This window comes from Mastomys coucha, unplaced genomic scaffold (assembly GCF_008632895.1).
Source record: "Mastomys coucha isolate ucsf_1 unplaced genomic scaffold, UCSF_Mcou_1 pScaffold5, whole genome shotgun sequence".
Lineage (NCBI taxonomy): Eukaryota > Metazoa > Chordata > Mammalia > Rodentia > Muridae > Mastomys > Mastomys coucha.
Genome location: NW_022196911.1, coordinates 100893042 through 100910966, shown reverse-complemented (window position 1 = coordinate 100910966; position 17925 = coordinate 100893042). Strand labels below are relative to the sequence as shown.

The 17925-nt window shown below is 38.0% G+C and overlaps 1 protein-coding gene across 1 annotated transcript in view; it reads right to left on the bottom strand.

Annotated features, from left to right (window-relative positions):
- Efcab13 (EF-hand calcium binding domain 13) overlaps window positions 1-17925 on the bottom strand; it is a 110355-nt gene that overhangs the window by 31835 nt on the left and 60595 nt on the right. Inside the window, exons 23-26 of the mRNA XM_031354079.1 lie at window positions 10940-11083; window positions 7863-7934; window positions 5667-5810; window positions 3194-3265 (exon numbers count right to left, since the gene is read on the bottom strand). Coding sequence (XP_031209939.1) covers window positions 3194-3265; window positions 5667-5810; window positions 7863-7934; window positions 10940-11083 — 432 coding nt within the window. The remainder of the gene's footprint in view (window positions 1-3193; window positions 3266-5666; window positions 5811-7862; window positions 7935-10939; window positions 11084-17925) is intronic.

The following is a 17925-nucleotide window of genomic DNA, read 5'->3' as shown; positions in this document are numbered from 1 at the left end:
AGGTTCTGTGCCCCAGTGTAGGGAAATGCCAGGGCCAATAAGTGGGAGAGGGTAGAGTGGCAGGCATGAGGAGGGGGAGGCAACAGGGGTTTATTCTTGTTGTTTTTGTTTGTTTGTTTGTTTGTTTTTTGGAGGGGAAACTGGGAAAGGAGAAATTTACATGTAAATAAAGAAAATATCTAATAAAAAAAAGAGTCTTCAAGAGATCAGGGATACAAAGTGCTAAACATAATAAAAAACAATATACAGCAAACTAATAGCCAACATCAAATTAAATGGAGAGGAACTTAAAGCAATTCAAATAAATCAGAAACAAAACAAGATAATCTATTTGACATATTGAAGTTCTAGCCAGAGCAATAAGATGACTAAAGGGGATCAAGGGAATACAAATTTGGAAGGAAAAAGTCAAAGTATTGCTATTCACATATGATATGATAGTATACATAAGTGACCCAAAAATTCTATCAGAGAACTCCTACAACTTATAAACACCTTCAGCAAAGTGACTGGATACAAAAATCAACTCAAAAAAAAAAAAAAAGTAGCCCTCCTTTATACAAAAGCTAAACAGGCTGAGAAAGAATTCAGTGAAAGAATACCCTTTACAAAAACCACAAATAATAAAAAATATTTTTGTGTAACTCTAACAAAGCAAGCAAAAGACTTGTATGACAAGAACTTCAAGTTCCTATCAAAATTCAAACACAACTCTTTTACAGACCTTGGAAGAATAGCTCTCAACTTCATACAGAAAAACAAAAAATCCAAGGTAGGTAAAACAATCTTATACAATAAAAGAACTTCCTCTTGTACAATAAAAGAACTCCCAGCGGTATCACCATCCCTAATTTCAAGCTATATTACAGAGCAATAATAAAAATTGCATAGTATTGGCATAAAAGTAGGTAGGTTGATCACTGGAATAGAATTGAAGACACAGAAATAAATCCATACACCTATGGACACTTGATATTTGACAAAGAAGCCAAAACCGTGCAATGGAAAAATGAAACCATCTTCAATAAATGGGGCTGGACTAACTGCATGCCTGCCTGTAGGAGAATGAGAAGAAATCCATACCTATCACCTGGCACAAAGCTCAAGTTCAAGTGGAGAAAAAGACCCTAGCATATCAGGAAACACTAAATCTCATAGAAGAAAAAGTGGGGGAATAGCCTTGAACACATTGGCACATGAGACAAATTCCTGAACAGACACCAATGGTTCAGACACTAAGATCAACAATTAATAAATGGGGCCTCATGAAACCGAAAAGCTTTTGCAAGGCTAAGGACACCATCAATAGGACAAAGGAACAAAATGGCAGCCTACAAAATGGGAAAAGATCTTCACTAACCCTACATTCAACAGAGGACCAATACCCAAAATATAAAAATAACTCAAGAAATTAGATACTAACAAACCAAGTAACTCAATTAAAAACGGGGTACAGAGCTAAATAGGGAATCCTCAACAGAGGAATCTTGAATGACCAAAGAAATGCTTAACACCCTTAGTCGTCAGGGAAATGCAATTCAAAAAGACACTTGAGATTCTACTTTATATCAATCAGAATGGCTAAGATCAAAAACTCAAGTGACAGCACATGCTGGCTAAGATGTGGAGCATTGGAACACTCCTCCATTGCTGGTAAGAATGCAAACTTGTACAGCCACTTTGGAAATCAGTTTGGCAGTTTCTCAGAAAATTGGGAATAGTTTTACCCAAAGACCCATATATACCACTCCTGGGAATATACCCAAAAGATTCCCCACTATACCACAAGGACACTTGCTCAACTATATTCATAGTAGCTTTATTTGTAACAGCCAGAAACTGGAAAGAAAAACCTAGATGTCCATCAACTGAAGAATGGATACAGAAAATGTGGTAAAACCACACAATGGAATACTACTCAGCTATTTAAAACAAGGACATCATGAAATTTGCAGGTAAGTGGATAGAACTAGAAAATATCATCCTGGGTGAAATAACCTAGACCCAGAAAGACACATATAGTTTGTACTCATGTACATTAGTCATAAAGCACAGGATAACCATGCTACAATACAAAGAAACTAATAATGAGGAGGGCTCAAGGAAGGATTCATGAATCTCACTCAGAAGGGAAAACAAAATAGTCATCAGAGGTAAATGGAGAGAGGGAACTGGGTAGGAGAGAGGGCAAGGAAGGGAAAGGGGATAGTGATCAGGTGTGGGGAAAGAAGAAGCAAGAGAGGGCTGGGAGTGAGAACAGAAATTGGTAGGGGGCATCTCTGGGACTAGCTGGAGACCTGGGACCAGGGAGGCTCTGGGGAATCTATGGAGGTGACCCTAGCTAAAATTCCTACCAACAAGGGATATGGAAACCTTTTGTAGCCAGGCATGATTTCCAGTGGAAGGAGAGGGACATCAACCAACCTATAAAACCTCCAACCCAAAATTTGTCCTGCCTAGAAGATACACAGGGATAAGATGGAACATAGATTGAAGGAGTGGCAAACTATTGACTGCCCCAATTTGAGACCTATCTCATGTGAGAGATGATACTTTGTTATGCTTGCACACATGAATCTAGCATAACTGTCTCCAGAAAGGCTTCATCTAGCAGCAGATGGAAACAGATACAGAGACCCATAGCCAAATACCAGGTGGAGCTGGGGAAGAGTTGCAAGTAGAACTGAGCAAGACAGAGGGACACAGCAAGAAGACCTACAGAGCCAACTACCCTGGGCCCATAAGGGCTCACAAAGACTGAACTACCAACCAAAGGGGCCCATGGGGACTCACAGAGACTGAACTACCAACCAAAAAGCATAGGGGCTGGACCTAGCCCCTTACACATTTAGATCAGATGTGCCCCTTGGTCTTCATGTGGGTCCCCTAACAATTGGAACTGGGTCTGTCTCTGACTCTGTTACCTGCCATTGGATTCCTTTCCCCTAACTTGACTGCAGGGTTGGGCCTCAGTGGGAGAGGAAGCACTTAGTCTTGCTGAGACTGGATGCCTCAGGGTGGGACAGTACCCAAGGGGAGCTCCCCCTTTTCTTAGGAGAAGGGGAGGGAGTATTGGGGGGGAGGAATTTGTAAGGGCAGAACTGGGAAGAGAGGAGGGAGGAAGTGTTATCCAGTTGTAAAGTGAATAAATAAATTAATTAATGAAAATAAATAAATTCTAAGTAAAACTCACGTGCAGATTTTAGAGTTCTCAAGATATCCCCAAACTCATTCACAAATTCTTCAATGGCAATTTTGCCCTCTTCTGTAATGCAAGGGAAAATTTAGCTGAAGGAAATAATGTTTCTAAATACATAAGAATTCAAGGAAACACTCAAGTCAAGACTTTCTTCTCTCTTGACTCTTACATTATCAGAAATATGTAGTTCTATTTCTTTCCAAATATTTATTGATTTTACCACATTCATGATAATATATGCTATTAAAATAGCATCATTAAAAAAAACTATGATGTCTTTTTCCATCTTTCAATCTTGTCTTTTTCCATTTACTTTCTACAACTTGACAAAAGAGGTCTTTCTTGTTAGAATACCTGACCACTTCAATAAATAAAACTCTTCAAACCTGTGAAGTACCAATCCTGTTACAGGTTAGCATGTAGAGACTATAGAGACTATCTACCAACATTAGTTGTGCAAGCATGCTAATGTTTAAGTAAACAGAATTCAGTGGCACACACAAAGTACACTCCTTACAAAATCCTCACAATATCCTTTGTGATATAACCCTCACAAAATAAAATTGGCTTTTAAAGAAAAGAATAATCTTAGATACTACAATGATTTGCAGTTTACAATCAGACATGTAGCATGTCTACAAGATTAAATTTTCAAGGAAGGTGGTAGTTAGGAACAAAACTGTCCAGAAAAGTCCTATACGGTAATGATAATGGAGAAACAACTTTTAGAGAAAAAAAAGATCACTGCTTATGGTAAGAATTGTAGTGGTTTGAATAAAAATGGTCCCATAGACCCATAGGGAGAGGCACTGTTAGGAGGTGTGGCCTTGTTGGAGTAGGTGTGGCTTTTTTGGAGGAAATGTGTCACTAGAGGTTGCGGGATTTAGAAGTCTTAGAAGTTCAACTGACTTCACTTCCTGCTGCCTGCCAATCTAGATGTAGAACTCTCAGCTCCTTCTCTGGCATCATGTCTTGCCTGGACACTGCTCTGAACCTGTAAGCTAGCCCCAATTAAAGGTTGTTCTTGATAAGAGTTACTGTGATTCTCATGTCTCTTTACAGCAATGGAAACCCTAACTAAGACAATGATAAACTACCTAAATTTAATCTCTCCACATGATCTCCAAAGTCCCATACAAAGCAAGCAAAAGTCTATGCCTATTGCATAACTAATATGTAGAATTTCACACATTTTATGTGCACATACTGGGGAAGGTTAAAAAAAAAAAAAAAACAACTAGGACCAGTCAACCACAGAACCCATATCAAAGTGAAAAATCAGGTGGGAATTGACTAGAATCTATCCATAAGAAGAGAGTCCTGTGTTAAGTAGGGAACAACTGGAAATATGTCCAAGATCTGAAGGCTCAGAACCCTAGTCTCTGGAGAGCTGAAACATCAGGTTTTAGATTTAAATGCCTGGGACCACTAATGGCAGTCTAAAAATGGTACTGCCTGTGAGTTAGAGGACAAACTCTGGAAGAGAATAGTGTTTGTAGGTATGGAGGAAGAAGTCAGTTAAGGATGAAGTCCTACCAAAAAGTATCAAATGTTGGAGGAAAGAGTCATCGCTCCAAAAAGGATGCTATTATTAGAGTATTTTTCTGTTATCTTGGGAATTTTGCTTCCTTTATAATGGAATAAGATCCATTGTATTTCTCTGCATTAAAATAATAATTCAGTTATTTTTGCTACCTTTCAGACAGTGCAAGAATAATATTTTAACCTCATTCTCAACTGGTTCTGAAGAGATGGTTTAGTGGTTAAGAGTATAAATCACTCTCCCAGAGAACCTGAGCTGGATTTCCAGCACCCAATGTCAGTCAGCCCACAACTCCCTGTGACTCTGTTCCTAATGATCACACACACATACACACACACACACACACACACACACACACACACACACACACACACACACATTTAAAATAAACCTTGTTTTAAAAGCCTCTCAGTACATGTCTCTACTTGTGAGTTCTACTAACTATTTAAGAATTTAATAAAGATAATGCTCGACTATACCCGTTACTAAAAGAATGCAGTTAACTTATACATTGATACCAAGCTCTCATAGGAGCAGCTACCAAATGCAGAATTCCCTATCATCCATGAAGCGCATTATGATTCAGCTTCTGATGGGTGAGCACCTGGCTTGGTGTCCAGGAACCCACTCTCCTCTACAGATACAATTCTGGTTGACACAGCCCAGGGCAGTCAGTTCACAACAAGATAATCTCACTTCATAAGTGCTACCACTGGCTTCCCACTGGGGCAGGATGGCCATGGATTCCCTGCTGGATTTGGCTCTGTGGAGCTCTAAGTTGGCATACCAGCAGGATAGTGGGACCAGCCATCACACTGTAATTTGTACAGGTTTACCCTCCATCCTGTGTGCTCCACCCAGGCATCTTCCTCCTTCACCTATAGAGAGCAACCCATTTAAGGTAGATAGATTAAAAGTACAAACCATCTTCAGGAACATGTTTTAATACTTCAGACAGTACGGCTTTAGCTGAATAAAGGTCATTATTTGACAATAACTTCTTTAAGTCAGAGACATCAATTAGATCCTTCTCGACAACCTGGGGAGTAGCTAGCAGCAGCTGTGTGACTACGAAAAGACAACAGGAGAGAATATGTCAACAGCAGACGCTGTGCATCGCCTACCACTTGGCTCATGCTGCATAAAACAATGGGACAGTATATGAGACTTTGAATATAATTTTAAAAACAGGAGCCAAAAATTATTAAAACTTTAGTGCTGGACACTGTTCAAAGCATTCTCGCTTTAACTATTTAATCTCACAATAATTATTGACGTGATCATTATTATTCCCATTTTTCAGATGAAGAATCTTACTTAGGCTAGCAAAAGTAAATGACATTGGTAATTATGTGCTAAGAACAAGAATTAGGCTCGGGAAATACAGGTCCAAACCCAAAGCTTTTAACTACCATACCTTTTCAGACAGATGCATTGGAAAGTCAAGCTATCCCTTGGACCATTTAACCCTTCATATGTGGTCTCTGAGACCACCAGGAAGCACTACAAATAACCTTTAAATGAACATTACACTACATTGTCTAGCTTAAGGCTGTGTTGCTGGGACAAAATAGATGATATAACAAGAAGGTTAACCTGATGGGTAAAATGCAAACATGCCACCATTTTGTTCTAAGTTATCAAAAAATACTGCTCTTGTGAGATATAATTAGTAGGCTTCAGTTAATACAGGAAGCTTCCTCCTCTAGCTTTTGCTCATGTTGACCACAACTGAGAGTACATATCATATGTGTATTTATATATATACATACATATGTGTGTATGTATATGTTATATGTAATATACATATCATATATAATATACACATGAGATATATAGCATATATATTACAAAATATATAGACTAAGTAGAAAGTATGGCTGCTGGATAGGAAGGCAAACAACTCCAGACACAGAATCATCTTCCATTTATTAACAACTGCTAAATGGAAAGCATTTTAATAAATGTAGCATTTACTAACCAGTTTGTAACCATGAATCTTGACTTTCAGCCTGACAGGGTTACAATCACCATGGAAATACATCTCTGGGTAGGTCTATGGGGGTGGGGATGGGGTCCAGAAAGATTAAACCGGAAGACCGCCCCCTTTCCCCAAGTGTGGGCTGCACCATCGCAGGGGCTAGGGTCTCCAACTGAATAAAAAGAAGAAAGCAAGCTGAGCTCCAGCTCTCATCTCTCTCTGCTTCTTGGCTGTGAACTCAGTGTGACCGGCTGGTTCATGCTCCTACCGCCATACCATCCCCACCGTGATGGACTGGATCTCAAATGACTACAAAGCTAAAACAAGCTCTTCTTTCCTCAAGCTAACTTTGCCTGGTAATTTGTTACAGCATTAAGAAAAGTAATAAATATACCAGACAGATAACAAAGAAGACAAAGGGAGAAAACAGGTATTTATAAGCATTTAAAGACTCCAAACTCCAAACTCTTGTGTTTCTTGTCTGTGAATCTCATGGAAAAAATGGACATTGACAAAGTACAGGATAAATCATAGCAAGGAAAAATACAGATTCAGGAAGCACATGAGCCACAGAATAGAAGTGAAGAAGTCCTGAGACAAGAGCTAGCTGAATAGCAGACAGAAGAGGACATTTCAAACCAGAGCATATGAGGACTTAAGTCTGCGTATGTTAATAGTTTTGTGAGACCTGGAAAAAAATAAGTGATCCGTAAGAAAATATGGAAATTATAAAACAAGATGAGTTGAACTTTTAGTGAATACTTGTAGCTAAAAACCAATAAGTTACACATTTTAAAGGACAAGGTATATGGTTATAAATTACTTATCAATTAAAAACAAACATCCAGGAGCTAGGAACTCAGTAGTTAAGAGCACATAAAGCTCTTACAGAGGATCCAAGTTCAGTTCCATCACACATGTTGAGGGACTCACATCCACCTGAAATTCCAGCTCCAAGGGACTCAGTGTCTCTAGCCTCAATGGATGCCTACATGGCCAGGCTTATGCACATATGCATGTACACACACACACTCACACACACACTCTCTTAAGTCTTTAAAGTACACATCTAAGGTAAATTTTTATAGATTATAAAGCAATTTTCCAGTCACTCTCTTGAACCAGAAGTGTTCACATACCTACAGAGTCTTTAAAGCTTGGAGTATCTTTCAGTTTCATTAAGAAATCTTGTAAGTCCACATCCATGTTATCTGGAAGGTCAGAGTCGAACATATTTGACATTAAAAAACCTTGTATTAATCAGCACATAAAGTTAAGATTCTAATTCATAATAACTATATAAAGCTCATTTTATTCACTTTTCTCAAATTATAGAGACTATTTCAGTAGAATATCTAACATTTTTATATGATTTATCCAGTTAATATTAAATAATATTTTAGTTTCTTATACATGATATTTTATATGTATTAGTTACTTTAATCTTCACAAAATTACATGTGTATCACTAAATTACATGTTTGTGTATCACTAATATGCCAGTGTTAAAAGATGAAAACGAAGAGAAGTTAACTTGTTCAAATGACAAGACCTTGCTGTAGAGGTGGTTATTTAAACTGATCCAGTCTCATTGCAGGAGTGGCAATGTTAGCACATACACACTGAATGAGTGGCAGTGTTAACTATAGGCACATACACAAACACACACACACACACACACACACTGATGAGTGGCAATGTTAACTATAGGCACACACACAAACACACACACACACTGATGAGTGGCAGTGTTAACTATAGGCACACACACAAACACAAACACACACACTGATGAGTGGCAGTGTTAATTATAGGCACACACACAAACACACACACTGATTTGTGGCAGTGTTAACTATAGGCACACACACAAACACACACACACATACACTGATGAGTGGCAGTGCTAACTACATATATACACACACTGATGAGTGGCAGTGTTGACTCAGACATATACACACACTGGTGAGTAACAATGTTAACTACATATACACACAATAGTGAGTAGCAGTGTTGACTACAGACATATACACACACTGGTGAGTGACAATGTTAACTACATATACATATACTGATGTAGTGACAGTTTTCACTACATGTACACACACTGATGAGTGGCAGTATTGACTACAGACATATACACACATTGTTACACAGCCCCAGATGTCTTGAAAGAGTTGGAACACTAATGAAACGAGAATGTGGGCAACACAGAAAACATCCCAACATAAACCCCAGGAAGTAGTCCATAAAATCTATGACTGGAGAAAAGATTTGTAAAGAAAATAAGAGGGGACTGGAGAGATGGCTCAGTGGTTAAAAGCACCAACTGCTGTTCCAGAGGTTCAATTCCCAGAAACCACATGGTGGCTCACAACCATCTGTAATGGGATCCTATGCCCTCTTCTCGTATGTCAGAAGAGAGCGACAATGTACTCACATATGTAAAATAAATAAATAAATCTTTTTTTTTTAAGTAAGGTTAACAAAGAACTAAGATATAGATTGGTGATCAGTGAGTTAGTAAAATTAAGACTCAGAAATGACTAGGTAGTTTACCCTGGTGTTCATGTCGAATTATAAAAAAAGACCTGAGTCTATGCTAAAATGGGAGTTAGAGTGTATATTGAGTAAACTGGGATGCATAAAAAACTTCTTTCAATGAGTAAAAGGAGACATGTTGGGGTTGGAGAGAGAGTCTCAGAAGTTGAGAGGTTCCTGTTCCTTTGAAGTGCCCAACTTCAGTTCCCAAGCACCCATGTCCAGTAGTTTACAACCACATTGACTCCAGCTCCAAAGGATCCTGTACCCTCTTGTGGGCTTATCAGGCACCTGCACACATGGAGCACATACACAGACATATGCGTTCACATAAGTAAAAGTAAAAATGAAAATTTAAAATTAAAAAATGAAAGTGTATGCTCACTAACTTAGTGTGAAAGAGGCCTAAAACACCCAATATGGCATAAAGTGGAGAAAAACCTCCTCTGGGAATCTGAAGGTCCACTCTGAATCTTATGTTTGTCTGGAGACTAAATTTAAATCATTTGTACATGGCAAAATCAGAGGTCCAACTTTAGTGCCCAGCACACATGCCCAGAATTTCACAGCCTCCTTAACTCCAGCACCACAGATCTAACACCCTCTTCCAGCGTCAGACACCTGCACATAGGGTCTACATTCTCATAGACACACACACATAGACACAAACAAAAACAAATCTTAAGACATAACCTTGGAAGGTTTGTTCACTGACAGTATAAATAAGTAGGCCTAAATGACCAAATAAGATAAAAACTGATACAGATAAAAAATAATCTAGAGGAGCTAATCAAATCAATAACTAAAGCACATGAGACAGGCACCTCCCAACCTAGAACTCATGGGACTCCCACAGGGGAAAAAAACAACACCGAGAGTCCCAAAATAAAAGATGACCTGCAACCAATGAAATTCAGCATCTTCAATTTCCAAAACTAAATATACATATAATATACATACACATAAAATTATATTCACACACATATAAGTCATGACGTAATCAAGCACTTATTCCTGAAGGTAGTGGAGGGAAACAAAGGTAAATATGGAGCCACTTGGAAACAATTACTCAAACAAAATCATTACAGTCCTAAAAATGCACTTTATTTTGTTTGATTAAAAAATCAAAATGTGGCAAGTACTATAAAATGACAAGTGATGATGGATCTCCTCTAAAGAAAGATTCTATATCAAGATAGTATTTTCTACAATGTGTAGTATTTTCCCATTCAGGCTTATAAGAAATGAATAGTAAATATCTAGTAAGTATATATCATAACCAGATGAATATGAGCAGTTAGATATGTCAATAAATATATAAATTAGTAGGACTGGTTCTCACTGATGTCCACCTACGCTTCCAATAGCATGACTCAATTTCTCATTTTAACTATATAATCATTATATTTATTATATATTAATATATAGTGGTTTTATATATTATACAATATGTATAAATATTTGTCTATTAACATATTTATTAATAATAGATATGTGTATTATATTTGTATATAATTTTATTTATATATTATATTTACATATAAATATAATATGTATAGTATATAATATAATAATATAATATTTAGATATAAATATATAATATATTATATTTCCCAGGAGTAGGAAAAATAAAGACACTTTGAAGAAAATTTTTGAAAACTTAATATCTCACCACCAATATCACAATGTTTAAGAACTTCTTTAAAGTCCTCTTCAGTTAAATTAAGATTCAAACAATTCAAGGCACGCTCCAAGTCAGATACAGCAATCTTGCCATCTTCAACCTGCGACAAGATGTCAGCAGCTTCCATGATCTCTAAAGAGATAAAGATGTGCAATATGCTGTTACAAAACACATACATAAAGGGATGGGTGAGGTGGTGCACATCATTAATCCCAGCACTCAGAAGGTAGAGACATGTGGATCTCCATGAGTTTGAGTCTATCCTGGGCTAAACAGAGAGTCCCAGGAAAGCCAGAGACACATAATAAAGAACCTGTCCCAGAAACAAAGAAATACATAAAAATCAATTTGTTCAGAGTCTACTTCAGGCAAACCGTGTGCCAAAAATTTACCTGAACCAAAACTCTGGCAGAAGTAAAATATTTTCTATTTGCAATGATTACTTGCTTATTTCAAAAAATATTTAAATAATTTATTTAAGTTCATGGCAAACAGATGATAACAGATATTCTAGTTTGCTTTCTACTGCTGTGATAAACACTGGTCAAAGAACTTAGAGAGGGAAGGGTTTTTGTCCCCTAATAGCTTAGAGTCATTTATTAAGGATGGTCAGGCAGGAACCTGAACTCCATTTCATAGAACTGTATTGCAAGTTTATCAGTCATTAATGTTCTCTCTTAACTAGGTTTTTTGGTCTACAACCTCTATAGCCAAAATGACAGTCCTACTGATCTGACAGAATTTAAAATATAAGATATATTTAAAGCATCAGTGTTTTTATTTTTTCATCTATGTAATTTCTCTTTTAACCTCAAAATGAAGTTCTGTGTATTTCATACTCTGAAGTTACACAAAGTAGTTCAAGCCTTCATGAAAGTCACTTGGAAAAAAAAAAAAAAACACACCATCCATAGCATTTCCAAGACCAGTCATTCTACAGCTACTGAGAAACAATGCTGAAAACCCAGTCTCTGTTATCAAAGACTTTCCTGCAAATTCCTTAACAAGAAAGGCCGACTCTGTCATCTCTGTAAACAAAATTAAAAATCTATCACATAATTGGTGCTCTTAGAAAAGTAAACACAAGATCAATCTCAGATTAACCTTCTCACTTCACTAATGACTGATAAGCTTGGAATAAAGCTCTATGAAATGAAAGATGACATCAGAGCCAAGCTGCGGGGGGGGGGGGGGGGGGAAGGTAAGTTGATCCAAAAGAAAACCCATACCAAGTAAATACTACATGCAAAATCATGGAACCACATTTTGGTCTTCCTTCTTCTTGAGTTTCTTATGGTTTGTGGATTGTTCTTCATGTATTCCAATCTTCTGGGCTAAGGTCCACTTATCAGAGAGTGCATACCATGTGTGTTCTTTTGTGATTGGGTTACCTCACTCAGACAAAATACCCGTGGAAGGAGTTGCAGAGACTAACTATGGAGCAGAGACTGGATGAAGGACAAGCCACCCTGATATAGCTGTCTCCTAAGAGGCTCAGACAGTGCCCGACTAATACAGAAGTAGAGGCTCACAGCCATCCACTGGACTGAGCACAGGGTCCCCAAGGAAGGAGCTAGAGAAAGGACCCAAGGAGCTGAAGGGTTTGCAGCCCCTTAGGACGAACAACAATATGTACTAACTAGTACCCTCAGAGCTCCCAGGGACTAAAATACCAACCAAAGAGTACATACAGTGGGTCTTATGGCTCCAGCAGCATATGTATAGTAGAGGATGGCCAAGTCAGTCATCAATGTAAGGAGAGGCCCTTGGCCCTGTGAAGGTTCTATGACCCAGTGGAGGGGAATGCAAAGGCCAGTAAGAAGGAGAGGGTGGGGTGGCGACCAGGGGTAGGGGGAAGGAAACAGGGGTTTGTTCTTGTCCTTGTTTTTTGGTTTTTGGTTTTTAGAGGGTTTTTTTGGAGGGGAAACCGGGAAAGGAGATATCGTATGGCATGTAAATAAAGAAAATACCTAATTAAAAACAAACAAACAAACATGGAACCAAAACCAAATGGAAGCAATTTAGATTTTGAAAAGTACTCTGGCTACAGAATAAACACAAATGCAAGTCTGCTAAACAAGGAAGCTAAAAAGATAAAGCATTTCACAAGTGGCAGGGCAGCCAGGACAGGATCCTCTCAACCTCCATCTACACCTAGGAGTGGATACACAGCTCTCTCTGCCCCTTCCCTGCTAGTGGAGAGCCTGCCTTCAGGGAGTGCTCTAACCCAGGGATTCAAGTGAGATCCACCATTTTCTCTCTAGTGACTTTCTAAGGCGGGACCAGCCAGGAGGCACAGGCCTCACAAGTGGCAGGGCAGCCTGGTCAGGATCCTTTCTACTTCCATCCACACCTAGGAGGGACAACAGATCCACAGCCCTCTCTGCAACTTTCCCACAAGTGGAGATCCTGTCTAAAGGGTGTGCTTTGACCGCCAGGACTCAGGACGGACAACTGGTCCAATGCCATCTGTGCCCGGGTTTTACCAGAAGAGAGTTGATCTCCCAGAAGTGCTGACACAGGCTTACAGACCCACAGGAGGAACAAGCTCTAGTCAGAGACAGCAAGAACATCTAACACCAGAGATCAACAGATGGTAAAAGGCAAACACAAGAATCTTACCAACAGAAACCAAGACGACTTGGCTTCATCAGAACCTAGTACTCCCACCACAGCAAGTCCTGGATATCCCAAAACACTGAAAAAGCAAGATTTGGATCTAAAATCATATCTCACGATGGTGCTAGTGGAATTTAAGAAGAACATGAATAACTCCCTTAAAGAAATACAGGAGAACACAGGTAAAGACATACAAGCCCTTAAAGAGGAAACAAAAAAAATCCCTTAAAGAATTACAGGAGATCACGAGTAAACAAGTAGAAGCCCTTAAAGATGAAACACAAAAATCCCTTAAGGAATTACAGGAAAGCACAAACAGGTGAAGGAATTGAGCAAAACAATCCAGGACCTAAAAATGGAAGTAGAAACTGTTAAGAGAGATAACTCTGGAGTTAGAAATCTTAAGAAAGAAATCAGGAAACATAAATGCAAGCATCACCAACAGAATACAAGAGACAGAAGAGAGAATCTCAGGCACAGAAGATACCATAGAAAACATTGAAACAATAGTCAAAAAAAATTGCAAACTGCAAAAAGTTCCTGACCCAAAACATCCAAGAAATCCAGGACACAATGAGAAGACCAAACCTAAGGATAATAGGAATAGAAGAAAGTGAAGACCTCCAACTTAAAGGGCCAGTAAATATCTTCAACAAAACTATAGAAGAAAACTTCCCTAACCTAAAAAAAGAGATACCCATAAATATACAAGAAGCCTATAGAACTCCAAATAGACTGGACCAGAAAAGAAATTCTTTCCACCACATAATAGTCAAAACACCAAATGTAAAAAACAAAGAAAGAATACTAAAAGCAGTAAGGGAAAAGGGTCAAGTAACATATAAAGTCAGGCCTATCAGAATTACACCAGACTTCTCACCAGAGACTATGAAAGCTAGAAGATCCTGGGCAGATGTCATACAGACCCTAAGAGAACACAAATGCCAACCCAGACTACTATACCCAGCAAAACTCTCAATTACCATAGATGGAGAAACCAAAGTATTCCATGACAAAACAAAATTTACACAATATATTTCCACAAATCCAGCCCTTCAAAGGATAATAAATGGAAAACTCCAACACAAGGAGGGGAACTACATCTCTGAAAAAGCAAAAATGTAATCTTCCAACAAAAATAAAAGAAGATAGATAGCCAGAGGAATCGAATTCAAACTCTAACAACAAAAATAACAGGAAGCAACAATTGCTTTTCCTTAATACCTATTAATATCGATGGACTCAATTCCCCAATAAAAAGACATAGACTATCAGACTGGGTATGTAAACAGGACCCAACATTTTGTTGCATACAGGAAGCCCACCTCAGTGACAAAGACAGACGCTACCTCAGAATAAAAGGCTGGAAAACAATCCTTCACGCCAATGATCCCAAGTAAAAAGCTGGAGTAGCCAAATATCGAATAAAATCGACTTTCACCCTAAAGTGATCAAAAAAGATAAGGAGGGATACTTCATATTCATCAAAGTATGATCTACCAAGATGAACTGTCAATTCTGAACCTCTATGGTCCAAATCAAAGGGCATCTACATTCATAAAAGAAACTTTACTAAAGCTCAAAACACACACTGCACCGCACACAATAATAGTGGGAGATTTCAATACCCCACTCTCTGCAATGGACAGATCATGGAAGCAGAATCTAAACAAAGACAAAGTAAGACTAACAGAAGTTATGAAACAGATGGATTTAACAGATATCTATAGAACTTTTTATCCTAAAACAAAAGGAGAAACCACCTTCTCAGCACCTCATGGTACCTTCTCCAAAATTGACCATATAATTGGTCACAAATCAGGCCTCAACAGACACAACAAGATAGAAATAATACCATGCATCCTATCAGATCATCATGGATTAAGGCTGCTCCTCAATAACAACATAAACAATTGAATGCCCACATACACATGGAAGCTTAACAACACTCTACTCAATGATAACTTGGTCAAGGAAGAAATAAAAAGATTAAAGACTTTCTTGAGATGAATGAATATGAAGCCACAACATGCCCAAACTTATGGGACACAATGAAAGCAGTCCTAAGAGGAAAACTCATAGCTTTACGTGCCTCCAAAAAGAAACTGGAGAGAGCATACACCAGCAACTTAACAGCACATCTGAAAGCTCTAGAACAAAAAGAAGCAAATTCATCCAAGAGGAGTCAAAGGCAGGAAATAATCAAACTCAGGGCTGAAATCAACCAAATAGAAACAAAAAGAACTATACAAAGAATCAACCAAACCAGGAGCTGGTTCTTCGAAAAAATCAACAAAATAGATAAACCCTTAGCCAGACTAACTTGAGGGCACAGAGACAGTATCCTAATTAACAAGATCAGAAATGAAAAGGGAGACATAACAACAGACACTGAGGAAATCCAAAAAAATCATGAGATCCTACTACAAAAACCTATACTCAACAAAACTGGAAAACTTGGATAAAATGGACAATTTTCTAGACAGATACCAGGTACCAAAGTTAAATCAAGACCAGATCAACAATCTAAACAGTCCCATATCAGCTAATGAAATAGAAACAGTCATTAATTGTCTCCCAACCAAAACAAGCCTAGGACCAGATGGGTTTAGTGCAGAGTTTTATCAAACCTTCAAAGAAGACCTAATACCAATACTCCTCAAACTATTCCACAAAATTGAAACAGAAGGTACTCTACCTAATTCATTCTATGAAGCCACAATTACTCTTATACCTAAACCACACAAAGACCTAACAAAGAAGGAAAACTTCAGACCAATTTACCTTATGAATATTGATGCAAAAATACTCAATAGAATTCTTGCAAACAGAATCAAAGAATACATCAAAATGATCATCCAACATGATCAAGTAGGGTTCATCCCAGGGATGCAGGGATAGTTCAATATATGGAAATCCATCAACATAATTCACTATATAAACAAACTCAAGGAAAAATAACTATATGATCATCTCATTAGATGCTGAGAAAGCATTTGACAAAATCCAACATCCCTTTATGATAAAAGTCTTGGAAAGATCAGGAATTCAAGGCCCATAGTTAAACATAGTAAAAGCAATATACAGAAAACCAGTAGCCAACATCAAACTAAATGGAGAGAAACTTGAAGCAATCCCACTAAAATCAGGGACTAGACAAGGCTGCCCACTCTCTCCCTACCTATTCAATATTGTACTCGAAGTCCTAGCCAGAGCAATTAGACAATAAAAGGAGATCAAAGGGATAAAAATTGGAAAGGAAGAAGTCAAATTATCATTATTTGCTGATGATATGATAGTTTACTTAAGTGACCCCAAAAAATTCACCAGAGTTCCTAAACCTGATAAACAACTTCAGCAAAGTAGCTGAATATAAAATTAACTCAAGCAAATCAGAGGCCTTCCTCTACACAAAGGATGAACAGGCAGAGAAAGAAATTAGGAAAACAACACAATTCACAAATGTTACAAATAATATAAAATGCCTTGGTGTAACTCTAACTAAGCAAGTAAAAGATCTGTTTGACAAGAACTTCAAGTGTCTGAAGAAGGAAATTGAAGATCTCAGAAGATGGAAAGTTCTTCCATGTTTGTGGATTGGCAGGATTAATATAGTAAAAATGGCCATCTTGCCGAAGGCAATCTACAGATTCAATGCAATCCCCATCAAAATTCCAACTCAATTCTTCAGACTTAGAAAGAGCAATTTGCCAATTTAACTGGAATAACAAAAAAACCAGGATAGCCAAAACTATTCTCAACAATAAAGGAACCTCTGGTGGACTCACTATCCCAGACCTTAAGCTGTACTACAGAGCAATTGTGATCAAAACTGCATGGTATTGGTACAGTGACAGGCAGGTAGATCAATGGAACAGAATTGAAGACCCAAAAATGAACCAACACACCTATGGTCACTTGATCTTCGACAAAGGAGCTAAAACCATGCAGTCAAAAAAAGACAGCATTTTCAACAGATGGTGCTGGCTCAACTGGCGGTTAGCTTGTAGAAGAATGCAAATTGATCGATTCCTATCTCCTTGTACAAAGCTCAAGTCCAAGTGGATCAGGGACCTCCACATCAAACCAGATACACTGAAACTAATAGAAAAGAAAGTGGGGAAGAGCCTCGAGCACATAGGCACAGGGGAAAATTGCCTGAACAGAACACCAATAGCTTATGCTCTAAGATCAGTAATTGACAAATGGGACCTCATAAAGTTGCAAAGCTTCTGTAAGGCAAAGGACACTGTCAATAGGACAAAATGGCAACCAAAAAAATTGTGTAAAGATCTTTACCAATCCTATATCTGATAGAGGGCTAATATCCAATGTATACAAAGAACTCAAGAAGT